The 22,620-nt window shown below is 41.7% G+C and overlaps 1 protein-coding gene across 4 annotated transcripts in view; it reads left to right on the top strand.

Annotated features, from left to right (window-relative positions):
• LOC311041371 (NACHT, LRR and PYD domains-containing protein 3-like) overlaps positions 1-22,119 on the top strand; it is a 43,610-nt gene extending 21,491 nt beyond the window's left edge. For 2 of the 4 annotated variants that reach the window (XM_084086285.1, XM_084086283.1), the window contains 4 exons: positions 7,848-8,030; positions 10,619-10,768; positions 13,572-13,621; positions 21,085-22,118. In XM_084086285.1, coding sequence (XP_083942411.1) covers positions 7,848-8,030; positions 10,619-10,768; positions 13,572-13,621; positions 21,085-21,653 — 952 coding nt within the window. In that variant the 3' untranslated portion in view covers positions 21,654-22,118. Of the gene's footprint in view, positions 1-7,847; positions 8,031-10,618; positions 10,769-13,571; positions 13,622-21,084 lie in introns of all 4 variants that reach the window. The other 2 variants (XM_084086284.1, XM_084086286.1) reach the window with 2 other exon arrangements.
• The last annotated feature ends 501 nt before the right edge of the window (positions 22,120-22,620 follow it).

The raw sequence follows: 22,620 nt of genomic DNA, 5'->3' as shown, positions 1-22,620 counted from the left end.
ACAGCTCAGCATTCAACACCATTGTCCCAGCAATACTTGACAAAAATCTCAGAGACCTAGGGCTACACCCAAGCATGTGCGACTGGATACAGGACTTCTTGTCCAACCGACATCAGGTGGTGAGAATGGGCAGCATCACATCTGACCCCCTGACCCTCAACACCGGAGCACCCCAGGGATGCGTGCTGAGCCCTCTCCTCTACTCCCTGTACACGTATGACTGCATAGCCACACATGTCTCCAACATCATGATAAAGTACGCGGACGACACGACAGTGATAGGCCGAATCGTCAACAACGACGAGTCTGACTACAGAGATGAGATCAACTCACTGGCGCTCTGGTGCCAGGAGAACAACCTCGCTCTCAACGTCGACAAGACCAAAGAACTGATCGTGGACTTCAGGAGGCCGCGGAGAGACCATGCGCCCATCCTCATCGACGGTGCTGCAGTGGAAAGGGTCAGCGAGTTCAAGTTCCTCGGAGTACACATCGAGGAGGACCTTAAATGGGAGACGCACACCACACACGTGAAGAAAAAGGCTCAGCAGCGACTGTACTGGCTCCGCCGCTTGAATAAGATCGGAGTAGGACAGCGCATCCTCAAGCTGTACTACAACATTTCGGTTGAAGGCGTTCTAACAGGCTGTATCACGGCCTGGTATGGGAACTGCACTGCCCGAGAGAAGATCAACCTACAGCGAGTAGTGCGATCGGAAGAGTGAATAATGGGAAGCGAGCTCCCAGCGCTCCAGGACTTGTACAAGAAGCGGTGCGTGGTCAAAGCCAAGCTCATCATCAAGGACAAGTACCACCTAAGTCACAAACCTAAGTCGGAACCCTACAACGACCGCGACCGGGCAAGGGGACCTATAGTAGGGTCATTTTTGGCACTTCCGTGACCGCGGAGAGCAAAGGTCCGTTTCTCAATGGATTTGTCATCTAGGAGGGTTATTAAACAAATTTGGCCGGGGTGTATTTTTAAAAGGGGCGGGGAAACTTTGTTAGAGACCAAAATCCAAAATGGCTGCCGTGAAAATGAACCTTTTAATGGTTTGACCTACAATGATGCACAATACATGGTTCCAGACCTTATTTTGGTCAAGGAATACATATTTGGTGTTTACATAATGATTTGACCAATTGTTGACCTTCAAATACAAGATGGCTGCCAATTATGAGCTCCAAAAGGCTTTTTTTCAAAATCGTCACAGAGCCTTCTTATTAGGCTCTAATGAAAGCTCTGCTCATGATGAGTTGAATAATATACAGTATAAGTACACAGAAGTAATCTCTGAGGTCAATAAAGTCAATGTTTGTGTGTAAACAACAGTTACTGATTTGCGGTTTCCCATTAAATAGGGTCTCAGTAGCCTACTGAGAATATGTTCATCCCATCACATTTTCATGATGAACCAAAATTAAATTAGCACTATAGCCTAACATAAAAGAGTATTCTGTTTGCAAAGCTAGAAAGGTTAGTTGCTTAAGGTGAATTTAAAGGTCAACTCATTTGTCACCCTTATTTTGTAGTATTGCTCCCAGTGTTTCCTGTCTGTCTGCCTACTTACTTTTACCTGCCTTGTCTAACCAGTCTTGTGATTGTGTCAGTGTTTCCACCTGTGTCCTCTTAGCCCCCCAGCCTATCCCAGTGTTGATTGTCTGTTGAGTTCACCTGTGTCCTGTTAATCGCTGTCTATTTAAGCCCTGTGTTTGCACTGTATCCTTGTTGGTCTGTAGACCTTTGTCATGTGAGGTAGTTAGTCCTTGTTCTTTGTGCTCAAGAATCCTGCACAGTAGATTTTGGATAAGAATCTCTCTCCAGAGCAGGATGCACTGCCGCACGTCCCGTCTGTAATGCTTGGTCTACCAACCCCTCCACTACTACCCCTGCTGCCTGCTGTAACCAGAGTGTCTGCCATTCCAGAGCCCTTGAATCGCTTGTAGATGGCATATATGTAGGACATCAGCTGGTGGAAAGGTACGAGGATTGGGAGGATGTCCTTGAACATTTCTGGATTCTCCGCCTTGAACTGAGTGAGCCAACAAGAAAGGAGAATGGAATATTCTTCTGCCACATGGCCTCCACACCATGATGTCATTCACCACTGACTTGCTTGGAGGTTCATGTTGTGTGATATTAAGGCTTGCTCTTATTGGGTGGTGGATGTCAGCAGGACTGGGCACCACTGTATCCTGGAACTCGCTGCTCTTTAGGTGGTGGTCTTGTACCATGATTGTCTACACGAGACAGTGCATGTATCACAGAGCGAGCACGCTGCAGAGCTCCGCTATCAACCTGGGCGTAAATGTCCATGGCATGACAAGGAGTAAAGATCTGGTAGACACTCTGCACAGGAGCGGTGTCTGCATCAGCTATGCAGATACACTGCTCCTCTATGACCATTGGGCTCTGATGGATGTGGAGTCATAAGCAACCTGCCCACTTGAGATCGCAGACAGCAAGCCAGCTATCGTGATCATCGACAATGACGACTTCAAGATCGACACTATGACAGGTGACTCTACAGGAGTCCATCGAACAAATGTAATGTACAGTATGTGCAGCTAGAGAGCTATGAAAAGAAACCAGACGAAGAGACTGGTGAAACACTCACCAAGAAGAAGGACATCTCTGCACAGCTAAAGCAGAAGTGTGCAGAACTGACAAAGTTTTGCCAGTACAGATGCCCCACTAGTAGCAAGAGTAGATGGGTCAGCTCCGCAGCGTGCTCGCTCTGATACATGCACTGTCTCGTGTAGACAATCATGGTACAAGCCTTATTACCACACAACATACAATGAACCTCCAAGCAAGTCAGTGGTGAATGACATCATGGTGTGGAGGCCATGTGGCAGAAGAATATTCCATTCTCCTTTCTTGTTGGCTCACTCAGCTCAAGGCGGAGAATCGAGAAATGTTCAAGGACATCCTCCCAATCCTCGTACCTTTCCACCAGCTGATGTCCTACATATATGCCATCTACAAGCGATTCAAGGGCTCTGGAATGGCAGACACTCTGGTTACAGCTGGGGTAGTAGTGGAGGGGTTGGTAGACCAAGCATTACAGACGGGACGTGCGGCAGTGCATCCTGCTCTGGAGAGAGATTCTTATCCAAAATCTACTGTGCAGGATTCTTGAGCACAAAGAACAAGGACTAACTACCTCACATGACAAAGGTCTACAGACCAACAAGGATACAGTGCAAACACAGGGCTTAAATAGACAGCGATTAACAGGACACAGGTGAACTCAACAGACAATCAACACTGGGATAGGCTGGGGGGCTAAGAGGACACAGGTGGAAACACTGACACAATCACAAGACTGGTTAGACAAGGCAGGTAAAAGTAAGTAGGCAGACAGACAACACTGGGAGCAATACTACAAAATAAGGGTGACAAATGAGTTGACCTTTAAATTCACCTCAAGCAACTAACCTTTCTAGCTTTGCATACAGAATACTCTTTTATGTTAGGCTATAGTGCTGATTTAATTTTGGTTCATCATGAAAATGTGATGGGATGAACATATGCTCAGTAGGCTACTGAGACCCTATTTAATGGGAAACCGCAAATCAGTAACTGTTTTTTACACACAAACATTGACTTTATTGACCTCAGAGATTACTTCTGTGTACTTATACTGTATATTATTCAACTCATCATGAGCAGAGCTTTCATTAGAGCCTAATAAGAAGGCTCAGTGACGATTTTGAAAAAAAGCCTTTTGGAGCTCATAATTGGCAGCCATCTTGTATTTGAAGGTCAACAATAGGTCAAATCATTATGTAAACACCAAATATGTATTCCTTGACCAAAATAAGGTCTGGAACCATGTATTGTGCATCATTGTAGGTCAAACCATTAAAAAGTTCATTTTAATGGCAGCCATTTTGGATTTTGGTCTCTCACAAAGTTTCCCCGCCCCTTTTAAAAATACACCCCGGCCAAATGTGTTTAATAACCCTCCTAGATGACAAATCCATTGAGAAACGGACCTTTGCTTTCCGCGGTCACGGAAGTGCCAAAAATGACCCTACTACTACCGCAGTATCAAGAGTTCCACTGCCAGGTTTTGGAAAGGTTTTAACCCGGCTGCTGTCAGAATGCTGAATGAAGCATGAGCCCCTTTCAGCAGCTCTTGGCTCTTCCTGAACACACCTGTGGATTATACCAGGGAAATGACTCGGACTTAGCTCCCCCTCGGTAATATGAAAAACACTTGAGGAATCACACCAAAAACCCTTTAGGTGTACAGTTTTTGTGACAAAAGCCTAAAAGCTTTTAGATTTTTTTGGGAGAAAGGGTTTAATTGTACACTTTGTGTCAAAATGCTAATTTGAAGAAACACTTGAAGTTTAAACATTAAGAGGATTATACCAGGGTCAGTCCACCCTTAGGCTTCTGCACCCATGTATAACGCACAAACTTTTTTATTGTTGGTCTTTTTTATTGCGCTTTTTTTTTCTCTAAGCACCTTAACGTCTATAAGTATATCATGCACAGTATACGTACATTGCTGCTATGCTCAGGCACCTTAGTCTGTCTCTTATCTCAGGTACTTTGTAAATATGTAGATAACTTGTTTTTTGGCTTCTATTGTTCTCTTGTTTGATCTCCTTCCCACTTGCCCCCCTACCCCTCTTCTTCTCTCTCTCCCCACTCTTCTTTCTACGGAATTTAACGTTGCGATGGGAATGATGTACAAAAACAAATTTCACCCACTTTTTTTTACCTTGTAAACCTGTGATGTGACAATAAACCTGATTCTGATTCTGATTCTGAGTCAAGGCACATGTGTAAGCAGGTTTAATGGCTGTCGGCCAAACGAGGCATTACTTTTGCCTGTTTAAAGTTTGCATTTTCAAAAAATTGCTATAGCGCCCCCCTTTGACCAATTAGAGTAAGATTGGTTTCAGTGATATTTGGAATGACCCTGTACATTACTGCAAATTTCCAAAGAAATATGAATCTGCATGTATGTCTTAGGGGCAGATGAATAATTGTCATAAAACTGCAATATTCATTGGCTCATTAAAGCTTCATTTTTCACTTAGAAAAAATCCGCTTGCACCGTTTGGTCGGCATAGGTCCAAAGTTCATTTGTAAAACGTTTCGTGCAGATTGCTCAAAAATCCCAGGAGGAGATAGATTTTAACAGCTTTTCATGTAATTCAAAATGGTGGGAGATCTAAAGGTTAGAGGTCAAAAGTCAGAGTGTGAAAGTTGTTCATCATGAGGAGACGCATGTGTGTATTGAAGTTTTATGGCTGTAAGTCAAACAGGGCATGAGTTGTACCTGTTCAAAGTTTGCATTTTCAACTGAGTGCTATAGCGCCAACTTTTGACGAAAGATTGTGAGATTTATTTCTTGATAGTTTTTCATGACCATCTATCATATGGCCGAGTTTCGTAAAAAGCGTATGCACGGTTCAGCCAGAACTGGCAAAAACGGCAGAAGAAGAAGAAATGGAATAATGCCAATAACAAAACGGGTCCATGCTGGAAGCCTGGCCCCATAATTAAAACGGGTCCATGCTGGAAGCCTGGCCCCGTAATAAAAGTAGGCAAAAATCAAACAAAGCAACAGGCCAAAACTAAGACTTAAGTTTATCTGGCTGGGCAGGTGAGGCAAGGCTAGCCTGGTAAATCCCTGCCTCCGGAAATCTCATTTGTATTTGATTTCAGTAGTGAGTCTGGCCTACCGGCATGTTTGCCTTTTTTTCTGTGGCAGGGAGCTGGGCGGGATTAGAGCCGTTGACTGACAACCCCTTCAGCCAATCAGCAGTTTGTTCCCCTTCAGCCAATCAGCACTTTGTTCCCCCCACCACCCCGTCCATGCCGAAAATAGGTTGCTTTATTCGGATACATGCGTGTCACTGCCCACCCCTGCCAATTCTCTGATTAAAAAAAAAAAAATAGTAGTCCGGAGGATTGAGACAATATTTTAGGTGAATCGTTCACTTTTTCATAAAAGCATGAAACTTGGTACACTTCTACAGTTTGGGGCCTGGAACATTTTCAGATATGAAGCCATCGCAAAAACGCCCCCTTACCAAATAATGTATTTTGCATCATAACTCCTGAACCAAACATATTAATACACAATAGGTGATGTCTACTCCTGTTTTGATGGTTAAGGATTACAGTCATACCATATAAAACAGAGGTTCTCAAACTGTGGGTTAGCACCCCAAATGGAGTCATAGGAAGGTGGCAGTGGCTACATTAACTGGAAAAAAATAATGTGAATCCTTCCAGTTTTTGTTAAGCATAATATTATTATTATGGTTCTGGCAACAGATATAGGCTATACGATATTGTATGCTTCCATTTACAAATATTTAAATATTTGTATCATTATCACCGCAATGCTGTTGATTCTATTTGAATTCATGAATTTATTTGTATAGCGCTTTTCCAAATCAGGTTACAAAGTGCTTTAAAGAATAAGATAATACAAAATCAGCATGATAATCATATGAGATAAAACAATATAAAATCAGTATATAAAATAATTTATAAGCACTGAATTTACAATGGAATAACACAGAATTTAATAAATTGTGTTCTATAAGTTCACAATGCATCTTGATGTGACCCATGAGCTTGCAGATCGGCTGTTTTCCTACAATGACAATTTCTTTGAATCTTTTTATACCTGGTGTTTCATCAGAATGGGGAACAATTATTCTAGCACTTTTTCAACAGAATAGATTAGAACATGATAAAAATCTATGTAAGCACTCAAAACAAGTATAATTTTAACGGGACAATTTGATAGTGATGTGTTGAAAACCGGGACATTTTAGTGTTTTAGAGATATTTGTCATGGACTTGGGACACCCAGCTTAAATCTGGGTCCAGTAAGCAAATTGGTGATGACAATTATGGCTGCCTTGAAACATAAGGGACCAGTTGTGTCATGCATGCTCTGGGCCCTATCTTTCCTTACCCCTTATGCCTAAACGTATTAGCCATATTTTCTCTTTCTCTCACACACAGACACTCAGTGAGGTCAGTGACTTGCAGAATTCCTTTAGATTCAGTGAAGATTCAGGTGTGGCAACAGTCAAACCAAGGAGAGCATTAGTGAAGGTGTACAGAGGATGCTCTTTTAAACAATGAGCTTATGGTCATTACTTATAGGTTTACTCACTTTAATGAGGAATTACCAAGTTACTTAATACATCAATGCAAGTTGCTTGCTGTACAGTGGTTCCCCCAGGGGGGTCCACAAATTATTTTGGAGGGTCCCCAGATGATTATCTTAATGTGCAACATAGATTTCACACTCAACAGTAATCAAACCAACATACAGTATAAGTGTATACAGGGTATCTGCACATTTATAAAGTTACAATTCAATGACTTTTCAGATCTTTTTAATACCAAATTGGCCAAATTGTCAAATATTACAGAAGAAAGCGGCAAACATTGTGAAAATAGCCGATCTAGTAGCTCACAACGCCTCTCAGTGCGAGGCGTTGTGAGCTTGTAGACTATTTTCAAAGTATTTATCTGTGGAACCGAGTCAAACTAAATGTAAATCCGCAACACCTACAATGCCAAGTGGTTGTCAGGGTGGGGGGTCTCCAGTTCAAATATGGGTGTTTTGTTTTTGGGGGGTCGCGGCCTGAAAAGTTTGGGAACCCTTGCTGTAGTTTACAGAGACAACTTTCCATCTGTCTTCCACTTCTCTGTTCTCTGGTTTCCTGTTCTTACTGACATCCTGTTAATGTCTGGAGAACTACATAAAAGATCTCTGAGTTAAATTCCTTGACAGTGAACTTGGCTGATCTGTTTTGATCATTTCTGATTTTACATTAATCTGTCATTACAGACTTGTTGGCTGTGGCTTCAGAAGGGAACACATTGAAGTTATGGCTTCAGCCCTCAGTTCTAATCCATCCTATCTAAGACACCTGGACTTAAGTGATAACGGGCTGGACCTGGAGGACCTGGATCTGCTGGATCTGCTGTGTGATGCACTGAAGAGTCCTCATTGTAGACTGGTGACTCTACGGTCAGATTCATTTACAATAATTATTTTCATCATTTATTTATTATGTGATTATACTATGAGTATTGTGCTGATGCTTTATTTGTAGAGTGTGAATAAGGTTGATATCATAGTGACACACTTTGACTAGAATAATGATAAGGTACAGTGACTACAGTATGTGTTACAATTACATTTGAGATACATTCACCCTTTCTCTTTTTCTTTCTTTCTTTCTATCTTTTTTTCTTTTTTTCTTTCTTTCTTTCTGTGTTGTTACGCTGAATAGTCAAGTTGAACCCAAGTGCAGACTCAAACACAGAGACAGGAATAAGTCAAAAATCTAAGTCTTTAATGCCAGCCAAGCAGAGCAACACGAACAAAGGTAAAAGTAGGCAAAAAATAAACAAAGGAACAGGCCAGAACTAAGGCCGAAGTTTATCTGGCTGGGCAGGTGAAGCGAGGCGAGGTCCAGGGATCCAGCAACAACAGAGCTGGCAAACAGAGGAGTCACAGACAAGCTAAGTTGAGACAGGAGTGTGGTGTGCGCTCTGCTCTGTGTTGCAGACAGACAGAGAACATTTATACTGTCCGTCCCCGTAGACGATGACCATAAACATGCTGCATATAGATGACGTTCCAACTTGCATCTTCCCGGTGGCTTTTGTTAGTGTTTCAACTGTTAAAAAACCTCCATGGTGTTCAGCAGTGTAGTGTGCTTCAGATTAACTGTGTTTCAATCGGCTGTTAACGTTAAACGTGGCTCATTCAATATGAACAGACAATATGGATTTTGTCTCATTTTAAAACATGGGGTTGTGGCAGCTATCTGTGATATGGGTGTGGGGGGTATGTGGGAGTAGGGCTGGAGTTTTGTTGGGGTGGGTTTCGAAATGTTTCGTAAATAACCGATGATAAAAAAAAACTTTAAAAAAGCAAAAAACGGGCAGCAATGGGATGCGTTGTGAGCTTGTAGATCGGCTATTGTATAAAATAGAGTTAAAGTGGTTAAACCGTTCCTTGTTTTGCTGTTGACCCCCTGGAACTCCCTCAAGTACCCCAGAGGTCCTCAGACCGCACTTTGAGAACCACTGCTCAAAAATATGCTAAACATATTATTGTAATTCAAATCCTATATTATACAATAGTAGAATTGAAGAAAATAGAAGAAACAATTCTGTTTTTGTGCAAACATATCAACACTCGAATGTGCCTAAGAGTGTTCTTGAGTGTTTTTAGATTCTGTTCTTATCTAAGAACAAATCAAAGCTAAGAAAACATTGGTGAATGTCAGAATCTTGTCTTCTTAAGAATGGTTGGTGAATGAGGCCCATGGATGTAAATGATCCCATTAACTATAACAATGACACATCTTTTGCGTATATATATATTTGAGTATAAAAAAAATTAAATAGCAACGTTTTCAAATAATTGAGTAAAAAGTACAATATTTGCCTCTGAGATGTAGTGGAGTAGAAGTATAAAGTATAATGGACGTACTTAAGTAAAGTAATAGTTCCTAAAATGTTACTTCAAGTGCAGAACTTGAGTACATGTAATCAGTTACTTTACACCACTGGTCAGTATTGTCTTTTGCTCCAGCATATGTCCTATCACCTTCACTTGTCTTAAATTGTCCATTAATTGTCATTTTTTTCTTATGTATACAATACTGTATATAAACAGGGGTGCACATAACTTTTTAGGTCTGGTACTCAGAAGAGCACCTGTAGATGTGACTTGGTGCGCATGGTCCCTTCCCGTTTTGTCAACGGGGGGGGGGGGGGGGGATTCAGCACGGTGCCCACCGGACAGTTTTGTCAACGGGGGGGGGGAGAAAAAAGAGGACGCTCTGCTTCCAAATTCCGCCGATTTTCGCCGGTTTTTTTTCTCACGCTGTTAGGTAAAGCCCCCAAGGTTGGTGCCCTGTGCTGCTGCGCTGATTTTATCCGCCAGATTAGGACGTTCACGGCATATTTTGCACCATTACGGTGCGTTCATCATCGGTGACGAGTGCCTCTAACAGCCGCTGCTGGCTGCGTGCACGCAGCGAGGCGATGCGAGGCGATGCGAGGCGACGCGAGTCATACAATCACGTGCAGCATGCGTCCTCTACCCCTGCGCCTAATGGCTGTACATGGGGCCGACGGTTGCTTTAGAGTGATTGTGTGAGTGTGGCTTCAGGAAGTAAATTCCTAGCCTCGATCTCCAAGCTTTTATTTTTTAGTTTTGCTAAAAAATAAAAGCTTGGAAATTCCTGTCCCAGCTGTTGGTGCGCAAAAGCGCCTCGCGTCGTCTGATGTGGTGCGCATTTTTTATTTTGGGTGCGCATGCGCACCTGCGCACCAGTTATGTGCACCCCTGTATATAAACTCTCCTCTCTGTTTGCTTGATCATCTGTTGTCAACCTGTTGCTGTCTGTTACCTGCATGTTGTAAGATTAAGTAAAGATAATTATGTTTGTTACTCCTGTCTGCCTGCTCTTTCCAGCTCTTGGTTTTCTACTTTAAACCCAGACAGTCCATCCAGACCAGGTCCTTTAATATGTGGCTGTAAGCAGGTTTTATTAAATAGCAGACACTCAAACTTCTGGTGTTTTATTTTTCATTTAGACTGATGAACTGCTGGTTGTCAGAGAGAAGCTGTGAAGTGTTGGCTTCAGCTATCCGCTCTAATCCTTCTCATTTGAGAGAATTAGACTTAACCTTCAACGTCCTGCCGGGGTCTGGACTAAACAACTTCTCTGGATTGGAAACTCTCAAGTGAGTAGACTTGGACTGTGTTCATGTTGGTTAGTGCAGAGATTCCCTTGTTTCATGTTCCAATTACTGGTAGGCCAGCAGGGGGGGGGGGGGGGGGACATTCTGAATCCATAACATCCATTGTTCAAGTCTGCCACATCAATCCCCTCCTCCCAACCCATATTATACAGTCATGCACCTGCTAAAGATGAATAATTATGTATATAATAATCTGTTGCATTGATTATAATCAGGCTGATGCTGTTGGTAACGATCAAGGCCCCTCCAGTTATACAATACCTATCATACCTGTCTGTCTGTCTGTCTGTCTGTCTGTCTGTCTGTCTGTCTGTCTCTCTGTCCCTTTTATGCCCGTATATGGAGTTCAATGCACTTGCAGTGGTGGAAAAAGTACTTGCCCTTTTTTACTTAAGTAAAAGTATCAATACAACAGACTGGGGCTTCCTGAGTACAATAGAACAAAAGCTGATCTTCTGTAGGTAAACACAAGCGTCTTTGGTTAATCAAATCAAGGTGTTTTTCTTTGTTTTCACAAACACCTACCGTGTTGTTGACCGTTCTAAGCAAATGACCCCACTCTTTACCTGTTGTGCCCCTTTAAGGAACATTTAGCAGACTTATTTTAACTATGTATTTATACTAGTGGAATAAGTTAAGTTATGGCCCATGCTATGTATGACTGTGGCTGGAAGATACTTCAATATATTTACATTTTAATCCAACCTACAACAACACATCTCTTGTGCTGAATGAAGTAATAAGTCAGATAGTGGATGACACTAAAGTCACAGAACTCTCACCTCCTGTCAATAATGATGGAAGCAGACAGACATTTCAATGACAGAGAGATGCATCATATACGTTAATGTATACTAAACACTGTTGTTTTGGAAATCAACCAATTATGTGTGTAGATCAAATAAAACTAGGTGTTAACTGTTTATTTATTTTTTTCAAATTAAATTAGAGAAGCAAAGCTAAAAAATAGATATCATTTGCATATTATTGACCAACAGTGAACAGCATTCATTTGTGAAAGAAAACTGAAATAAATGAAATATGGAGATTTTGAAAAATGTGTAGGGGCTTAAGTGGTTACTTAAGCCCCTAATATGTACTTCACTTTATGACTGTCCCATGTAAAAGCAGTGAAAATGCCTGATGTACAAGGCAAGTTCACAATGCGTTCCTTCACCTATTTTCAGTGGTGTAAAGTAACTAAGTACATTTACTTAAGTACAGTACTTAAGTACAATTTTGAGTTATTTTTACCTTACTGGAGTATTTCCAATTTTCTGTATTTATTTCTACACTACATCTCAGAGGCAAATATTGTATTTTTACTCCACTACAATTAAAACTTGAACACTTTAGTTACTAGTTACTTAAACATTCATTAACCACTTCAGCCCTATGCACATTTGAAAATAGCAGATATACAAGATCACGATGTGTTGCGATGCGACGCCTTGTGAGCTTGTAGATCTGTTTTTTTACAAAACATCTTATAATACAATTGGCATGCAGGCGCATGCGTGAGGTAATGGGTTTGTCCCAAAAAAAAACTGCGCATGTTAGGTTTCGCTTTTGGTTTGCATGTTGCAGTTAGGTTTCGCTTTCGGTTTGCATGTTGCAGTTAGGCATGTTGCCAAATCATGTGCGAGAAACAAGCACCGGTGTTGCAATGAACATCTACACGCTCCACTGTCTCCGTCTCCGATGTGCGGGCCAGGCTACTAGACGGGAGGGCCGCGTAGCGCCCCGACCTTCTAGTTTTTATACATTTTATACTTTTGAAAACTTGTGAAATGGGACATTCTGCAAAATGAGTACTTTCTACTTTTGGTACTTTAAGTACATTGTGATACTTTTGTTCCTTTACTCAAGTAAATGTTGAATTCCGGACTTGTACTTGTTTTACTAACAGAGTATTTCTATATAGCAGTATTGATACTTTTATCAGCTCAAAATATATGGTTTGGAAAGGCCAACCAGTATAAGGGTGACCACAGTAATCAATGGACTATGTCTGTCAGACCTTCAATAGTAGTATGCATAGTTATATTGTAATGTGAGTGCATTACAATATAGGTACTGGTGTATAATGATATATGATATTATGTATGGATACATGTATGTAAGTACAAGGGCCATGTGCTGTTTAAATGACTGTTCCTCATTAACCATCAGAGATTTCTGTGTGTGACATCCTGCGGGGGATTAGTGTCTCTAGGTCTGTTCTTTGTGTGGTTCAAATCAGGCCATGTGTGTTCATCTCAGGCATCTGTAGAACTATATTATTTCAATATACCACAGTAGATTTATGGCACATACTTTTAATTGAACCATACAATTGTAAAAATAATATTCTAGCATAATACAAGCTGTAGTTTGGCATCAATTTAAACTATTTAGAGGAGTCAGTACCCTAGTATCCCTCTTCTAGGCGTGTCATAATATGTGAATATTCTGAGAAAATTGGCAACCATTCAGTGAGAATAGCAGATCTACAAGCTCCAATAGTAGACCTACAAGCGCAAATAGCAGACCTTACAAGCTCAAATAGCAGATCTAACTGGTGAAGACATAGACATCATTTCATGACAGCACATACTATTGCAGTTCCATTTGAATGTCCTCAATTTAACATTGTATGACCACGGCCTGCTGGCCAGTACCATGGGAAGAAATAACATTACTCTGTCCAGACAGGCTGCCTGGTGAAGATAATGGTAGCAGAAACACTGTAGTGTCAGGTAGTGGAGACAGTCAGACACTCATGCATTGTTATTCTAATTCCTAGTGTGAAACATGGAGGAGAACTCTGGACAAATCCTCAACTCCTTAAAAGATGTGAGTATCTGTCTGTCTGTCTGTCTGTCTGTCTGTCTGTCTGTCTGTGTGTCAGCATCCCACATTGACATTTTCTACACTGTTGGCCTCTCCCTCCCTGGATGCTGTCCTGAAAACTCTTCAGTAGAGCTTCCAGTGAATTCAGGTGGTTTCTCTGCTCTTAGTCTGGTCCTTAACACCAGCTGATGCTTGTTTAAAAAACACTCCAAGGTCTCCCTACCTGCCACACATTCTGCATTTTGGGGTCTTTTTATGCCTTATTGATAGTACAGTAGGTAGACAGGAAACGGGGGAGAGAGATGGGAGGTGACACGCAGCAAAGGCCGTCCATTTGGTTTCATTTGTACACTCTCATTCAGAGTCCTTGAAATTAAAAAGTTAAAAAACACTGATTTAAAGTATGTCTCTTGACTTCAGTATGAATATTCAGCTTTGTAACTAAATAAAATAATATATCTCTTAGGGCTTATCTTAGAAAAAGATAGGTAGCCCATTCTTCAATCCACCATATGGTTTGCTTTGCCATGTTGTACAACATATTCGGTCAATTTAATTTGCAGAAGAGCTCACCTCTCACCGCTGTCTTGTGCTTTGCAGTGTTGATATGGGCTTGCAGGTCTAAAGAACCTTCATTTGTGACGGACACATAAGTGCCAGGCAGCTGTGCAGACAATACAATCTGCTTCTCATTGTTCACGACTGAGACAAAAAACAGTACTTTTTTCTGCATTTCAACAGTGAAATGGCATTTTCATTCATTCACAGAGAGCTCAGTGCTGCCACAGCAAGCCTTTGCTTTGATCTGAGTGCAGGGCAGAGTTTAATGACTTTTAAGACCTTTTTAAAACCATGTTGGCCAAATTGTCAAATATTACGTAAGAAAGAGGCAAACATTGTGAAAATAGCCGATCTACAAGCTCACAACACCTCACAGTGTGAGACGTTGTGAGCTTTTAGATCCGTTATTTGTGGAACCGAGTCAAACAATGTAATGCCTCAACTCCTACAATTCCAAGTGCTTGTCAGGGTGGGGTTAAGTTTAAATATGATTATTTTGGGGGTCCGCAGTTTAAATATGATTATTTTGGGGGTCCGCAGTTTAAATATGATTATTTTGGGGGTCTGCAGTTTAAATATGAAATTTTGGGGGGTCCCCAGTTCATATATGATTATTTAGGGGGTCCGCAGTTTAAATATGATTATTTTGAGGGTCTGCAGTTTAAATATGATTATTTTGAGGGTCCCCAGTTTAAATATGATTATTTTGGGGGTCCCCAGTTCATATATGATTATTTTGGGGGTCCGCAGTTTAAATATGATTATTTTGGGGGTCCCCAGTTTAAATATAATTATTTTGGGGGTCCGCAGTTTAAATATGATTATTTTAGGGGTCCCGCAGTTTAAATATGATTATTTTGAGGGTCAGCAGTTTAAATATGATTATTTTGGGTGTCCCCAGTTTAAATATGATTATTTTTGGGGTCCGCAGTTTAAATATGATCATTTTGGCGGTCCCCAGTTTAAATTATTATTTTTGGGGTCCCCAGTTAAAATATGATTATTTTGGGGGTCAGCAGTTTAAATATGATTATTTTGGGGATCCGCAGTTTAAACAAGACTGCAATCTGTCAATTGCTAACTTGCGCCTTGAGAAAAAAAACTGAAAAAAAGATTGTAAACAAACCAATGTTATTTTTAAAATATAGTCAAAACTTCAATTCAATTTTCAAGAATGTCTTATTAAGGACCAGATTAATGGACGAGATTAATGTGAATTAATATGTTTTACACTATATATAGCATCGGTCTTTGTATTCATGACATAATAGTGATGTCATCAAAAGTCCCTATGCCTATTTGTTCATGCCAGTGCCTGAGCTCAATTTGATTGGCTGGACTTCACTTGACATATGTGCATAGTGCCTATAAAATACTAGGACGCCGCCGGATGATATGATATATGATATATGTACATATGTGTATATGTACATATGTATATACATATTAGCGGAGCAGATAAGTGCTACGATCTTTCAATTTATGATAAAAGCGTGAAAATTGGCGTGAGCAGTCTCCATGGGTCACTTGACAAGAATATTGTCTGAGCCATTTGTAATTTCAAGATGGCGGCCATTTTTCAAGATGGCCGACACCTTAGTGGGCATTTAAGTGATATGATGGTTTATTTGGTGATACAAGCATGAAAATTGGCATGAGCAGTCTCTGTGGGTCACTTGACAATAGGCCACCCACAGCTATTTGAAATTTCAAGATGGCGGCCATTTTTCAAGATGGCCAACACTTTAGTGGAGCAATTAAGTTATATAATGGTTTATTTGGTGATACAAGCATGAACATTGGCATGAGCAGTCTCTCTGGGTCACTTGACAATAGGCCACCCACAGCTACTTCAAATTTCAAGATGGCGGCCATTTTTCAAGATGGCCAACACTTTAGGGGAGCAATTAAGTTATATAATGGTTTATTTGGTGATACAAGCATTACATTTGGCATGAGCAGTCTCTAAGGGTTGCTTGACAAGAAAACACTCCCAGCCACTTGAAATTTCTATTTTCAAGATGGTCGCCCCCTGGATCCTCAAAAGATACATTTTCTCATAGAAATGTACGTTTTTTTTTTCATTAAGGACGATTATTATTATTATTATTATTATTATTATTATTATTATTATTATTATTATGCTAAAACAGTTGTGTTGATTTGTTGATCATAGATAGATTAGATAAGAGTGAATATCTGCACTACCAGGGCACACTGGTGATATATCACTGCTGTTAAACCTCAGAGTGGGGTTCAATGTCAGCTAATTGAAAGTTAGTATCCCAAATGCTGTCTAATTTACCCCAAAACAGTTAAATAGCCGCACCTGAATTGACAGGTTGTGCCAGCGCGGGAGAGCCGAGCCAAGGTTAATGGGGTTTTAATTAACCGGATGGTGTACAGATCGCATGGGATTTAAATGGCATTGGATGAACGATCGGACTAAGTGTTGGGTTAAGGCACAAACTTAGTTGTATCCCATACATCAAAGTGCTTGGTAAAAGGTGGTAAAAGGATAAACCCTCTGCCTCTGCCTATGCTGCAGACATGGCAGAAGCCATCATAACAGTTGTGAAAACTAACTGGGACAGATGTTTCATTTGTCAGCAGGTCACCAAGGAAAAACTCATTCAGCCAAGTTTATTCAACAGAGAGCACGATCGTACTGGTACTGATCGTACCATTGCAAGAAATGTTCCATTATTTCATAAGATCAATGCTCTGCCTATCTTACTTAGTCCAACCCGACTAGATGAAGGTGATGGCATAGAAAGCACATTGACAAGAAACAGAGCAACATATCATTCAAGCTGTTCAACAACACAGAGCTGGAAAGGGCCCAAAAGAGAGCATCTACATCTGCTGAAGACACTGAAGATACCAAAGATATCCATGTCAAGAGACTAAGAAGATCTAATGTATGACCGGTCCAGTGATGTCACAACTGTGAACGAGGCCAGGCTTGATCTCTTTGCCAGAAAGCAAAGACGATATGACTTGATCCTGCCAACTCAAGCAGCACTCAAAGAGCATGCCAAACGTGCTTCTTATGAGGCTGGATACGTGTGGGGACAGGCATTGAAGCGACATCCACAAATGCCGAGCCCATCTGACTGGGGATGGGTGGAACAGGACGAGAAGTGGAAAGTCTTCTGGACTCCACTTCCACCTATTGCGGAGAGTTGTTGGGAGTTGACCAAATGTGGGTGCACCAAGGCATGTACTGGAAGGTGTAAGTGCTTCAGATATGGACCCAGTTTCACATGCCTATGTAATTGCCCCTGCTAGAACCTATAATTGCATGTTTATTTTGCCAGAGTTATTCCCCGTTGTCCTCTGTGTTTTCAAGTGTAGGCCTATGGCTCGGCTTCCCCTCGCCACATCGGCGCATCATGTTTTACTTTGTATCTAGTCTATTACTGTGTAATTTTCAGTTGTTACTTTGTAACATTGCTTCCACTACCTTCCACTGCCATATCTAACAGTGAAGCACATTTTCAGTTTAGTTCCTTAGTATAGTTTGTCATGGTTCCGTGGCTATTGCCATTCAGTGTTAGCCATTGCTCATAATTTTGGAGCACTGTCCGTTCAGCACCACAACGGTGCTTATCAGCACCACAACTGTGTTAATTTATTCATCTTATTTTTTGTTTCCCCACCCCTTAGTATCTATTTGACACATGTAATGGCTGTTAGTTTAAAAAAATATATATATATATATATTATCCTCCCTTGTGACTGTTACCTTGTCGTGGTAAGGGAGCTTGTGTAAGCCTACCTCAGTGAACCCTGAGAGCTATGCCGGTGGGAGGCAACTCCTGACAGGTTTTACCAAACTGGACAGCTTGTGGGCGAGGAGTCAGACAAAACACAGTCAAACAACCTCTCTTGACAGAGATTTTTGAGGAACCCAATACATTTCTATGAGAAAAGGTATCATTTAAGGATCCACATGGCGCACGGCAGACATCTTGAAATTTCAAGTGGCTGTGGGCGGTTTCTTGTCAAATGACCTTTTGAGACGGCTCATGGCAATTGTCATGCTTGTATCACCAACTAAATGATTTCTTAAGCTTAACTGCTCCACTAAGGTGGTGGCCATCTTGAAAAATGGCCGCCATTTTGAAATTTCAAGTAGCTGTGGGTGACTTATTGTCAAATGACCCACAGAGACTGCTCATGCCAATTTTCATACTTGTATCACCAAATGAACCATTATATAACTTAAATGCTCCACTAAAGTGTCGGCCATCTTGAAAAATGGCCGCCATCTTGAAATTTCAAGTAGCTGTGGGTGGCTTATTGTCAAGTGACCCACAGAGACTGCTCATGCCAATTTTCATGCTTGTATCACCAAATAAACCATCATATCACTTAACTGCCCACTAAGGTATCGGCCATCTTGAAAAATGGCCGCCATCTTGAAATTACGAATGGCTCAGACAATATTCTTGTCCAGTGACCCATGGAGACTGCTCATGCCAATTTTCACGCTTTTATCATCAACTGAAAGATTCTGCCAGAAAAAAGCATTTAGCCGCTCCACTATATGTACATATACACATATTACATATTACTTGCTTCACTGGCGCAAGTAATATGATAATTTAGGGGGTCCCCAGTTCATATATGATTATTTTGGGGGTCCGCAGTGTAAATATGATTATGCACTGGTTTATACATGGAGTTCGCAACGTTGTATTGTTATTTCCGTTGTATTGTTATTCCCCCATGACTTGCAAACAATGTGTATCATGGCACTGTTCTCACTGTAATACAGTATTTTGAACATGATGGGAAATAATCTTTGCTAAATCTATGAATTGTCTTTAGATGTGTCTCACATCATTCAACATTCAAAATCTTTTAGTGTGAGAGTGTCTCAGACTTTAGTCTTTCAAACAGTCTTGTAGTGTAATGTCTTACACCTGCCGACTTTCAAACCATTTCACGGTCAAAGTCAGTCAGTCAGTCAGTGCGTGCGTGCGTGCGTGCGTGCGTGTGTGTGCGCGTGCGCACGCAGAACGTTCCCCCCCAGAATAGGGATGCTGGGGTTCAAGTGGTATTTTTTGTGTTGTGTTTTTGGAGTTGAGTTTTCAAATGTATTTGAAAATAGATTGACAAAATTGTCAAATTATTTAAAAAGGATTTTCAAAATCTTCTAGTGATCTTCTAGTGAACACTACACAACTCTAGACTAAAGTCTTGTAATGCAGAGCAGTGATTCCCAGACTAGGGGTCAGGACGGTCCCCAAATAATTTTGGGGTCCCCAGATGATTATCTTAATGTGCAACATTGTTTTCTCACTCAACAGTAAACAAACCAACATACAGTATAAGTGTATACAGGGTATCTGCACATTTATAAAGTTACAATTTAACGACTTTTAATACCTTTTTAATACCAAATTTTCAAATATTACGTAGGAAAGAGGCAAACATTGTGAGAATAGCCGATCTACAAGCTCACAACGCCTCGCAGTGCGAGGCGTTGTGAGTTGTGTAGATTGGTTATTTGTGGAACCAAGTCAAACTAAATGTAATGTTTCAACTTCTACAATTCCAAGTGCTTGTCATGGTGGAGGGTCCGCAGTAAAGATATGACTATTTTGGGGGGTCTGCAGTTCAAATATGATTATTTTGGGGGGTCGCCTAGCTGTTCAAATATGGTTATTTTGGGAGGTCCCCTAGCTCTTCAAATATGATTATTTTGGGGGGTCCCCTAACTGTTCAAATATGATTATTTTGAGGGGTCCCCTAACTGTTCAAATATGATTATTTTGGGGGGTTCCCTAGCTGTTCAAATATGATTATTTTGGGGGGTCCCCTAGCTGTTCAAATATGATTATTTTGGGGGGTCCCCTAGCTGTTCAAGCTCATAGTGCGGCACCGAGTGCCGCACTATGAGCTTGTAGATCTGCTATTTTTTAAAAAAATTGCAAGTCTTTGAATATACATATTTTTTTAAATGGAATTTTTTTTACTCAAATCTTTGCTTCTGGGGGGTCCCTGGAACAACATATTTTGAGATGGGGTTCCGCAGCCAAATACATAGCATTTTGGGGGTCCTTGACATGATTTTTTTTTTCAGGGACCCCCAGAAGCAAAGATTTGAGTTAAAAATGTAATGTTTAAAAAGATATATAGGCTATATTCTAAGATTTGAACACATTTTTATGATAAAAAATAAATGTAGATATACAAGCTCATAGCGCGGCACTCGGTGCCGCGCTATGCGCTTGTATATCTGCTATTTTTTTAAGTATAAAATAATGGTTATAGCTAAAAATCTAAAATGACACAGATGCGTTCCCGGTCTTAAAGGGTTAAAGGGATAGTTCACCCAAAGTCACCACATGGAGACTTGAATTCATGGATCCGTTTTAGTTTTTGTCTCATTCCTAAGACAATAATATGATGACGAGCAGTGGGTTCCGGTAGGAGACACCAAGAGTCTCCTTTGTGTCTCCTACCGGGTGACTAATTGATAGAAAAAAAGTCATTTTGGGGGTGAACTATCCCTTTAATGGAGGCATTTATTATGTTGGTTTGTTGTCTCATATTGTCCGGAAGAAACCTCCTATATCCTCATTTATACTTTTTAGTTTTTTTGGGAAATTAATACTTACTTCGTCATACTGCAATTTCACACAAACGTAGCAAAAGTAGCAGATCTACAAGCTCACAAGGCACCACAGTGCAGACCGTTGTGAGCTTGTAGATCTGCTATTTTTGTTATTTTTTTGTGTGGGTCTTGAATGAATGGTAAGCCAATGTAAAGGTATGTCTGTCTGTCTGTCTGTCTGTCTAACTTGTCTGTCTGTCTGTCTGTCTGTCTGTCTGTCTGTCTGTCTGTCTGTCTGTCTGTCTGTGTCTCTTTTTCTCTCTTTCTCTCATATCAGATCTCCATCCTCTCACACTGGACCCAAACACAGCAAACAGAAAACTCTGTCTGTCTGAGGACAACAGGAAGGTGACAAAGGGGGAGGAGCTTCAGTCGTACCCTGATCATCCTGACAGATTTGATGATGAGCCACAGGTTCTGTGTACAGAGGGTCTGACTGGACGCTCTTACTGGGAGGTACAGTGGAGTGGAGCGGTTAAGATAGGAGTGACTTACAGAGGGATCAGCAGGAGAGGAGATGGTTGTGGTTGTGAGCTTGGACTCAATGACAAGTCCTGGTCTCTGTACTGTAGGGGAGACGGTTACACTGTCACTCACAATAATAGGTTCACTCTCCTCCATGTCCGTTCCTCTGGCTCCAACAGAGTAGCAGTGTATATAGACTGGCCTGCAGGGACTGTGTCTTTCTACCAAGGGTCCTCTGACTCACTGACACACCTTTACTCCTTCCAGTCCACTTTCGAGAGACAGCGAGCTCCATTTGCGACCGCGACGGGTCGCCTCGACTGGTGCCTGCTCGCTTCGACGGGTGGCTGTTTTTGGCGACGTTTCACCCGTGCGCCATGACGCACGGTATGGCTCCGCGGAGTACGGGCGCTCGTCGAGACACCGTCGCGTTTATTGCGACACGTCGGGACATTTGATCTCGTCGTGGCTTTTGAAGTTCTCGTCGGGGCTATAGCTAAGTGCGACGGCAACGCAAGGCGCGACGGAAAGAAGCCGTCGTCGCCGAAATCTTACTCGGTCGCGGCGAAATAGGGCCGACGGCGACGGGTCGCTTCGACGGGTGTGACTCGTCGCGACGTAAAGAATCCATCGTCGCCGAAATATTACTCCGTCGTGCCTAAATAATCCATCATCGCCATCCACAATGTAATTGTTTGCATCTGCCTTCCCTCCTTCCTAATATGTGTGTGCTCCCCCCCCTGCTACCTGACCCCCTCCCCCCCGACCCCCCACCCGACCGAGGGGGTCGGGTGGGGGTCCCTGTGGACCTTTGGGGGTCCCTTTACGCATTGGGGTTCCCTTGGGGATCCCTTTACGCATGCCTTCATGTTCCCCGTGAATTATGGCTGCATTCCCGAAGTTAACTTTCCATTTGATTGCATCCATTATTTTAATCCAATAACCATATGTTGCATCACATTTTATCGATTGATATAACTTCAATAACCTCCGGAAATAAGGAATTTGTTTGATTCGACTTTAACGTTTAATGATGGCCTATTAAAAACATAAGTGTTTTTGGAGACGCTTTTCTTTTACGCATGAGGGAGGGAGAGAGAGAGAGAGAGAGAGAGAGAGAGAGAGAGAGAGAGAGAGAGAGAGAGAGAGAGGGGGGGGGGGGGGAGAAAGAGAGAGCGGGGGGGGGGGGCGGGGGGGTCCCCGGGCGACCCCCTCCCCCCAACGCAATAGATAACACAGAAATCACACTATAGCTTACAATGCATTTACATTCAGCCGCTCATAGCTCATATCTGCTGCTTTGCGAAAGACGTATTCTGTCTGTCTGTCTGTCTGTCTGTCTGTCTGT

Source organism: Gymnoscopelus microlampas, assembly GCF_963454915.1.
Source record: "Gymnoscopelus microlampas genome assembly, contig: SCAFFOLD_155, whole genome shotgun sequence".
Taxonomy (NCBI): Eukaryota; Metazoa; Chordata; class Actinopteri; order Myctophiformes; family Myctophidae; genus Gymnoscopelus; species Gymnoscopelus microlampas.
This window is presented reverse-complemented; position numbering and strand designations above follow the sequence as displayed.